Source organism: Chrysochloris asiatica, unplaced genomic scaffold (genome assembly GCF_000296735.1).
Source record: "Chrysochloris asiatica unplaced genomic scaffold, ChrAsi1.0 scaffold00027, whole genome shotgun sequence".
Classification (NCBI taxonomy): Eukaryota; Metazoa; Chordata; class Mammalia; order Afrosoricida; family Chrysochloridae; genus Chrysochloris; species Chrysochloris asiatica.
This window is the reverse complement of record NW_006408545.1, coordinates 25831181-25841803: the sequence shown is the minus strand read 5'-3', so window position 1 is coordinate 25841803 and position 10623 is coordinate 25831181. Positions and strand designations below refer to the sequence as shown.

At 35.6% G+C, this 10623-nt stretch overlaps 1 protein-coding gene across 1 annotated transcript in view; it reads left to right on the top strand.

Annotated features, from left to right (window-relative positions):
• LOC102816303 (phosphopantothenate--cysteine ligase-like) overlaps window positions 1-8633 on the top strand; it is an 81208-nt gene extending 72575 nt beyond the window's left edge. The window contains exons 4-5 of the mRNA XM_006839997.1: window positions 6912-6982; window positions 8562-8633. Of these exons, the coding sequence (XP_006840060.1) occupies window positions 6912-6982; window positions 8562-8633 (143 nt within the window). The remainder of the gene's footprint in view (window positions 1-6911; window positions 6983-8561) is intronic.
• The last annotated feature ends 1990 nt before the right edge of the window (window positions 8634-10623 follow it).

Here is a 10623-nt window from a genome sequence, read left to right as displayed (position 1 = left end):
GGTTCTGACTCATAGCGACCCTATACAGGGTTTCCGAGGCTGAGGGAGCAGAAAGCCTCATCTTCTTCCCTCGGAACATCTGCTAGTTTTGAACTGCTGACCTTGCGATTCGCAGCCCGATTTGTAAACACTATGCTACCAGAGCCTTTGGTGCTTCATAGTTATCTTTAAAATCTCAAGTAGAATATGATTTCTGTGGTCAGGATAAATGAGAAACTTTTTGTTATTGTTGTTAGGTGCCATTGAGTCGGTACCGACTCATAGCAACCCTATGCACAACAGAACGAAACACTGGCTGATCCTGTGCCAACCTCACAATTATTGCCAGGCTTGAGCCCATTGATAATGCCACTTTGCAGAAATTACATACCCACTAATCCACTGCCATAAATCTATTCCTACTCATAGTGACTCCAGATAGGGGTTCTGATAACAAATCTCAGGAGCCGATCAGACTTATTTTTCTCTTGCAGAGTAGCTGAGTTTGACCACCGATTTTTGGACTAGCCATCCAACATCAAAACCAAAGTGCCACCAAAGCTCCTTAAAATAGGAATTCTGGGAAACGAAGTTGCCACAATATAAAACCACCACAATTCATTTATTTATATATATATATATATATATATATATATGTGTGTGTGTGTGTGTGTGTGTGTGTGTGTATATATATAAAAAAAAATTCATAACAAAAATTAACGTTTTGTTGGTTCATTTTCTATTATATACTTGAAATTTTTCTTGCTGACTTATAGGCATTCTTTATACATTAAGGAAATGAGCATAGTTTGTGTGATATGAGTTATAAATAACTTTACCAAGTTTATTGTTTTATATTGCCTTGGTTTGTGGTAGATTTTGGAGGAACAATATTTTATGGTCATATAAATTTTTTCATTTCTTGGAAATGGAGATTTTTTTAAAAGCTACAGTCTTTAACCAATGTAAATAAAGCATTTATATCCCAGATTTTCTGACTGAAATAAAGAAATATTAAAGTAAAAAATTAACATAAATGTATATTTAAAAGACACATTTAAAATTTCTAAAGGTCTGTTTTAAGTAAGGATGAATTGGTAACTTCATAGCACATCTATTTCATCATTTCTGACCTACGTATCCTAAGAACATTATCGTCCCAAATATGACACTTTCTTAGGGCATCATATTTCAATTGCCCTGGTAGTAGTGTAGAAATAAATCTTAATTTCAGTCTCTCGCTGACATTTCAGCTAGCTATTATAAATTACTTGAATTCATTTACAAGTGAATTTGATTTAAAAGCCTCTAAAAGAAGCTGATGGACAGGATATGACATGGCCAACCTCTACATTCACTAAAAAATTTAGTCATGAGTGTCTGAAATCTCTCATTATTCATTCAACTGTGACTTGCAGGAATTGCATTTAAGTGAATGAAAACTTGGTAGGTATATTATCTATGTATGTAGAAATCCCTTGTCTTTAAAAATTCCATATTAAACAACAAATAAATAAGAAAAGAAAAAAAACAACACTTTTGTTCTAATAAATTGGCCATTTTTCTCTTTTTACTTCATCCTTCTTATTTTCCTTCTTTTCTCCCTCTCTTCCTTCATTCAGGAGTCCTGGTGTGGCACTGTGGTTGCAGTAGATCCCATGTGTTTCTGAGTAGGACTGCTTTCCATAGACTTTTCAAAGGCTGTGTTCTTTCTGAAGCAGGTCACCAGGAATTTTCTCTAAGGTGTCTCAAGGTAGTTTAACACTTCCAAACTTTTGGTAAATTGTTGTTGTGTACAGTAGAGTCAGTTCTGACTCATAGCAACACTGTATAGGGTTTCTGAGTAATAGCAATTGAACTTGAACTGCCAACTTTGTAGCTCAAACCTACCTTGCAGTCCAGTACACCAGGACTCCTTCGGTAAATCACTAAGAACTTAATTCTTTGCATCATCAGGGACTTCTTCTCCCTCCTTAGTAATTGTTGGTGAGTGCTGTCAATTAAAACCACCCCATCAAGCTTCCTAGATTATAATCTCTACAAGAGCAGATCACAAGGTCTCTCATTTTTTAGAAACTGCTCTTTTTTTTTTTTTTATAAACTGAGAGATTAACCATTGCAGAACCAGGGTTCGTTTCTCTCTCTCCACTCCTGCTTTGCTCCTTCCCTTCCTAATATTTAGTTCGCTAAGGCTGATAAAAGCTAGCCTACATACTATATTTATGCTGGGTGCTCTGTTATATGCTATATATGCATGCCATATGAGGTGGATTGTAAATATAATCTCACTTTTTCAGATGTGAAAACTGAGGCTTGAAATTGTTAAATAAATTGACCATGATGATATAAATGGAATAAAACCATTGAGACCTTCATTTGCTGATGGGGCACAACTCAAAATGAACAGAAACAGCAGTAAATATCCATTAATAATCAGAATATGTAATGTATGAAACATGAATTTAAGAAACTTGGAAATTGTCAAAAATGAAATGGAACACATAATCTTAGGCCTTAGTAAGTAGAAATGGACTTGTATTGACCATTTTTAATCTGATTTACTATGCCAGGAATGATAAATTGAAGAGAGAAGTGTTGCATTCATTATCAAACAGAACATATCAACATCTGTCACAAAACACAATGTTGTTTTTGATAAGAAAATATCCATATGCCTATAAGGAAAATCAGTTAATACCACTAATACTCAAGTTTATGCACTAACCACTAAAGCCAGTGAGGATAAAATAGAAGAATTCTACCAATTTCTTCAATCTGAAATTGATCAAACATGCAATCAAGATGTATTGATCATTACTGTCAATTGGAATGCAAAAGTTGGAGACAAAGAGGAAGGATCAGAAGTTGGAAAATATGGCCTTGGTGATAGAAATAATGCTGTAGGTCGCATTATAGAATTTTGCAAAACCAATAATTTGTTCAATTCTAATACCTTTTTAAAAACAGCATAAAATTTGGCTATACACATGGGCCCCACCAGATGTAATAACAGAAATCAAATTGACTACATCTGTTGAAAGAGACAATGTAAAAGTCCCATCTCATCAGCCAAAACAAGGCCAAGAGCAGATGGTGGAACAGAACATCAATTGCTCATGTGCAAATTCAGACTGAAGCTGAACAAAATGAAAACAAGTCCATGAGAGCCAAAAAATGACCTTGAATATGTCCCACCTGAATTTAGACATCATCTGAAGAACAGATTTAATGCATTAGACACTAAAGACTGAAGATCAGAAGAGTTGTGGGATGACATCAAGAACATCATATAGGAAGAAAGGTAATTAAAAAGGTAATTTAAAAGACAGGAAAAAAGGAAAAGACCAAAATGGATATCAGAAGAGACTCTGAAGTTTGCTCTCCAGAGTAGAGATGCTTAAGCAAACAGAAGTGAGGAGGTACAAGAGATGAACAGAAGATTACAAAGGTCAGTTCGAGAAGATAAAGTCAAATATTATAACGAAATGTGCAAAGACCTGGGGTTAGAAAACCAAAAAGGAAGAGCATGCCCAGCGTTTCTCAAGCTGAAGGAAATGAAGAAAAAATTCAAGCTTTGATTTGTGGTGCTGAAGGATTCTATGGGCAAATTATTGAATGATTCAGAAAGCATCAAAATAAATGGAAGGAATATACAGAGTCACTGTACCAAAATGAAATGGTCCATGTACAACCTTTTCAAGAGGTAGCAGATGATCAAGAGCCAATGATCCTGAAAGATGAAGTTCAAGGTGCATTGAAAGCTTTGACAAAGAACAAGGCACTGGAAATTAATGGAATACAAGTTGAAATATTTCAACAAAGTGAGGTGGAACTGGAGGTACTCATCATCTATACCAAGACATTGGAGGACAACTACCTGGCCAACTAATTGGAATAGATCCATATTTGTGCCCGTTCCAACAAGAGGTGACCCAATGGAATAAGGCAATCATTGGACAATAACTCTGATATCCCATGCGAGTAAAGTTTTACTAAAGGTAATATAGGAATGGCTGCAACCATACATTAGCAGAGAACTTCCAGAGGTTCAAGCCAGATTCAGAAGAGGATGTAGAATGAAGGATATCATTGCTGACGTCAGATGGATCTTGACTGAAAGTAGAGAGAATACCAGAAAGATGTTTACTTGTGCTGTGTTGAGTACACAAAGGTGTTTGTGTGGATCATGACTAGTTATGGACAACATTGCAAAGTATGAGTATTCCGGAAAACTTAATTGTGCTCATGAGGAACCTGTACATAGACCAAGAGGCAGTTGTTGGAACAGAATATGGGAACACCGAATGGTTTAAAATTTGGAAAGGCATGTGACAGGGTTGTATTCTTTCACCATATTTATTCAACCTGTATGCTGAGCAAATAATCCAAGAAGTTTGGTTACATGAAGAAAAACGTGGCATCAGGATTGGAGGAAATCTCGTTAGCAACCTGCTACTGGTGATACAACTTGCTTACTAAAAGTCAAGAGGACTTTAAACATTTACTGATGAAGATCAAAGACCACAGCTTTCAGTATGGATTGCATCTCAAGGTAAAGAAAACAAAAATCCTCACCACTGGTCAAATAAACAACATTCTTATCAATGGAGAAAACATTGAAGTTGTCAAAGACTTCATTTTGCTTGGATCAACCATCAACGCTTATGGAAGCAACAGTCAAGAAATCAAATGATGCATTGCATTAGGCTAATCTGCTGCAAAAGACCTCTTTAAAGTGTTGAAGAACAAAAATATTAGTTTGAGGACTAAGGTGCACCTGACCCAAGACACCACGGTATTTTCAGTAACCTCATATGCATACGAAAGCTGGACAGTGAATAAGGAAGACAGTGGAAGAATTGATGCATTTGAGTTATGGAGAAGAATATAAAAAGACCATGGACTGCCAAAAGAACAAACAGACCTCTTTTGGAAGAAGTACAACCAGAGTGCTGCTTGGAAGCCAGGATGGCCAGACTGCATGTCTCATACTTAGGACACATTGCCAGGAGAGAACAGTCACTGAAGAAGAGGATCATGTTTGGTAAGGTGGAGGACTGGAGAAAAAGAGGAAGACACCGAGTGAGATGGATTGGCAAAGTGGCAGCGTCAACATGCTCAAACATAGCAACACTTGTGAGGTTAGTCCAGGATTGGACAGTGTTTCGTTCTGTTGTACATGAGGTCATTATGAGTTGGTATTGACTTGATGGCACCTAACAACAACAACAACAACAACAACAACCAAGATACACCACTGCTTTTGTGACATTGTGAATACTGAAAAGATTAAAATACCCCATTCTTCATGTTCTTCACTTTAACTTTTTGCTATCTATGTTATCTACTTCACTGTTTGAGTATACCAATGACAAGTTACCTTCAAATCTATTCTGACTCATGTTAGCCCCATGGATGTCCGAGCAGAACTGTCTTTTATGGGGTTTTCAGTGACTGATTTGGGGGATGGCCTCAAACCACCAAGCTTTTTGAAAGCAGCCAAAAGCTGCTTTTGTAGCCCCAGGTACTTTGCCTTTAATATTATAAATGATAATTTAATATATTTGTTAAACCTATCACTGGTTTATATGGGAACTTTTTAAGTGTCTCAGACTATGTTATTACTAAATGTTTGTCAATTTCCACATTAATAAAAAAATATAAAGATGCTTAGAATGCTATTTCTTAGTTTCATTTATCTTAAGAGCATCCACTCTTCAACCATGAAACATCCCATTTATTATTTCCAGTTTCCCAGTATTATCAAGTAAGACTTCAACAGGAATTAATGTTAGAATTTCCACAAGAAACAGTGTTAGAATATAATAGCACACTACTTAATAAAAAGATAACATTTTGTGACTATCATTATTCTAAAAACACCATTCATTCAAATAACAAATGCACACTTAATAAGATGTTTTTAAATTGATCCAAAAATTAGAAACTTTGAATTCCTAAAACTAAAATTTCTTAATCTGTTGGTTGAATTATTAATGATGCATACCTTGTAAAAGTTAGATAAATCTAGATTACTAAAATTCAGATGCTTAATAGTAATAACCACACTGTCTAACACAATTAAAATTGTCCTTCAAAAATCAGTTTGATTAGTGAGAAGTGCTGCCAACCCCATTCATAATACTTGGCAAGTGTCTAAGTAATTATAATAGTATACATCATGGACTAAATGTTTATTTAAATGAATGCTGCCTTTATTAATGTTTTCTCTGTTAAATTCAAAATTCTATGATTTTATATCCAAGGTATTTCTTTTTATTTTTGGATTGGTATTATCCTCTACTAGCTCTAACAATGTTAAACAACAATTGACTCTTCAAAAAAGTGCCCTAGATTCTGATTTTACACTTTTCATAATTTTTTTTTAACTTATACCTGTATTCTTGGACTGAATGATTTCCAAAAACCTTCCAGTTCAAATATTCTATGTCCCTCAAAATGATGCAAAACATTGTATTGCCCAAGCATAGAAAAACGGTCTCAGGCATAAATATATACTTCAAAATTCCCAACTCAATAGTTACGGCCATAAAATTTTGCCAGATTTTTATATCTTACTACTGAATGGAAGCATTTCTATTTCAAAATGTAGCTGATTTTAATATAACATCTTTTTTTAATGTATGCAATTATACACAGAGATGTAAGCTTACTAATGCTGTGTTATAGTCAAAGAGTTAACAATTAAGAAGACTTGAAAGCAATTGCTGAAGTTTGCCTTACATCCATTACAGATCTGCTTTTCAATCTTCCTTGACAGTTACATTTCCTTCTCTTTACCTCAAATCTTGCACTGAAGTAATGTCATTTATTGCAAAAGAAAACTCCTACGGGTATTTCACTAGAATTTCAGTCAGGGTTTCCAATTCACTCCTTTTGTTTACTAGGTTCTTTAATGTATTCCTTGGCAGATGGTAAAAGCAAAGTAATTAAGGAATACAGCTTTATTACTGATTATGGATTTGATACCTATGACCAGAAGGTAATTTATAATCTTTGATTTTAAATGCCATTACCCAAACCAAATGTTTTATTTACACTTTTAGTGGTACAGACACAAAATATTAAGGTGTGCTGAATGAAAACAAAAATGTAGATAAGGAAATTTTTCACATTTCTCCCTAAATAGTCATATTTCTAAGAGTTTAAATACAAATGTAAAGCTATGAAATTTTTCATTTTCTCTTTTTTCAAGAAACTTTAAAACCAATTAGAAGAGAAGGAAAAGGGAATGAGCAGTGAAGCTGCTTTGCAGCAAGAGAGTAAGAAGGAACAACACAGTAAGGAAATGAGTGAAATTCAAAGTTTGGCTGGAAAAGCTCCCATGAAAGAAAAAGAATCAGGAAGCATTTTGAGGCCAGTAATCCAAGGTCTGTGGTTCAAATGCACCAGCTGCTCCTTAGAAGCCCTATACAGGGTAGCTATGAGTCAGAACGGACTCAAAGACACTTAACAACAACAACAACAACCCAGGTGAAGAAAAGAAAGGCAGGAAAACAAAATTGGACAGAAATCTTAGAGAACTAGTATGTAGATTTTGTATGGGTTGTAATAGGTAAATACATGATTATTGTTGTTGTTAAGTACTGTCTGGTCAATTCTAATGCACAGCAACTTTGTATAGGGTTTTCAAAGAGCAGCTGGTAGGTTTGAACTGCTGACCTTGTGGTTCACAGTCCAGTGCTGATCCTACAACATCACACCAGTAATCCAAATATATGATATCCCTGTGGTTATTGGAATCTCCTAGTAAAAAATTATGACTTCTCCATTCACTGGGAAGTTGGAATAAAAACTTAGCAGTCTTATATTAGAGGTAAAGGAGCGCTGGTGGTTCTGTATGTTAACACTGGACTGCTAACCACAAGGTTAGCAGTTCAAACTTACCAATCGCTCCAAGTAAGAAAAAAGAGGCTTTCTACACGTGTTAAGAAGTACAGCATTAGAAACCATATACAGGGTCACTATGAGTCAAAATCAACTCATGGCAGCAAGTATGAATATGTAGTATACACAAGGGGCAAAGTCTTCTCTTTTTTTTCACAATGTTGTTGTTGTTAAGTGCTGTCAAGTTGAGTCCAACCCATAGAGACCCTGTAGAAGGTTTCCAAAGAGCAGCTGGTGAGTTTGTACCACCGACCTTACAGTTCAAATAACTTTGTAGTCTGATGCATTAGCCCACAGCGCCACACCAGGACTCCTTTTTAACAATGGGTCCTGTTATATAAATGAAATGTCTTCTCAAACACAAGAGTAACATTCAAAAGGTCATGAGGATAACACAATGAGAAGTATACCCACTCTTCACTTATCCACATAGTTTGTTTCCAAAGATCCGATCGTTATACAAAAATCTTCAGCCTCTAGGAGTCATTTTAGCAGGGGCTTTGCAGTTTCTCCCTCATCTGAAGCCACCTTCTGGAGCTTGCGTGTCTCCACACCTTGATATCATTATCTACTTCAGGCAAATGAGTAAGCTTTTGCTGTTTCAAACCACAGGCAGAGTTGATTGAATCAGAACCCACATTACCCTACTTACTTGGAGTTCTTGTTTTCCACAGGAATCTCCACCCAACTGGGAAGACAAGCCCCAGCATTGTCAAAGGTGCAACAAGGAATCTCCGGATTTGTGACAGAGTTCTCTGAACTCTCCTGATGCCTTCCTGTGAACCTGATTGGAAATTCAGAGACCTTGAAGCACATGTGTAGGTTAATGGCAAAGGCATCTGCATTATTTGTGTGTTGTTGTTTTTTTTTTCTCTCTCTCTCTTTTAACCTTTCACCTCCAATGACATTATGTCCAAATGACATTACTTCAGTGCAGTGAACTGCAATGGGAAGAGGGATAACATAGGAAGAATCAAGGACTCAGGGCTCAACAAAAAACTCTCACTCAAAGCACATGAGTCCTTTCTTAACTTTAAAGTTTTAAGGTGATTTAAGTAGATTTTTTATTAATTTCATAAATCTGAAATGTCAGATACTGAGATAGTCTCTAAGTAAAGATTAGTATTATCAGGGAACCGAGGCCATTTGAGGGAATAACTGATTCATTTCTGATTTCAGGGAACATACTATTGAGTTAAATGACAGACAGATTTCCCCACATCGTTAAATCATTTTATTTTTCTTGGCAGAATTAGAAACCAAAACAAAACCAAAAAAAATAATTGTTTTGTTTTGGTTTGGTTTTTGCCAAACACTCTGTCTAAAATTTGGTCCCATTAATGCAAGTAATGAATCATGGTATGGTGCTGTGGGTAAATGTGCTAGACTGCAACATCATTTGGACCACAAGGTCAGCAGTTTAAGCTCACTAGCCACTCCTTGGAAACCCTCTACAGGGTTGCTATAGGTCAGTTGTGACTCAATGGCACTTAGCAACCACAACAATGGAAGTAATGACTACATTTTATAATTATATTAGTTTATTGTCTCAGGAGAATTGTATTAAATGCCACTATGAACAAAAACAGAATAATATTGCTGGAAGGTTCTTCTGTTTACTGGGTAAAAACCAATGAATTGAAGGTGAAGTGACTACAACAGAGAGTTATACACACTATACAATAAAAGTTACTCTGGATATAGGAGATGGGTCTCCACAGCTACAAAAACAAGTCAGTAATCTACAGTATTGAGATTTTTATTCATCAAAATATAGGAAACATTTTATTTCCTTCTTAACTCTACTATAGGAAAAAAACAATGCAAACATGATGATAAATAGCAAGTGAAAATCAGTTTCAGGGTCAGAAAGATATAAGGTAATACTTTATGCTGTTGTTAAGAGTCTTCCAGTTGGTTCAGACTCAAAGTGACCCTGTATAGAGTTTCTGAGGCGCTGCTGATAAATTTGAACTGCCAACCCTGCAATTAGCAGTCCATTTTCTATCTTACATGACACACTAAGGCTGCACGGAATATTTTGTTGTTGTTACGTACCTTCAAACCAGTTTCAACTTATAGTGACCTTATGCTCAACAGAATGAAACACTGCCCAGTTATGTCTCATCCCTACAATCAATGCTAAGTTTGAGTTAATTTCGGCTGTCACTGTCAATTCATCTCATTGAGTGTATTCTATTTTGCTGATCCTAAACCATACCTACCAATGTACCCTTCTCTAGTGATATCATTTATCTTTCTGATAACGTGTCCAAAATATGAGAAATGAAGTCTTGCCACCTGACCTGTAAGGAGTTTTCTGGCTGTATTCCTTCCAATACAGACTAGTTTGTTTTTCTGGCAGCCGATGATGCTTTTAGTATTTTTCTCTAAAACCATAATTCAAATGCATTGATTCATCTGCATTGGTTCCTTACTCATTGTCGAACTTTTACATTCATATGATATGAATGACAATACTCTGGCTTGGGTCAGATGCACTTTAGTCCTTAAATTTATATCTTTGCTCCTTAAATCTTTCAAGAGTTTTTTTTATTTTGTTTATGTTTTGCAGCAGATTTGCTTAATGAGATATGTCATTTGCTTTCTTGACTGCTGCTTCATTGATCTTTGATTATGGATCCAAGCAAAATGAAGTCATCAACAGTCTACCTCCAATCTTAATGTCACATTCTTCTTCATATAATCCAACTTCTTGGATTATTTGCTTGTTAT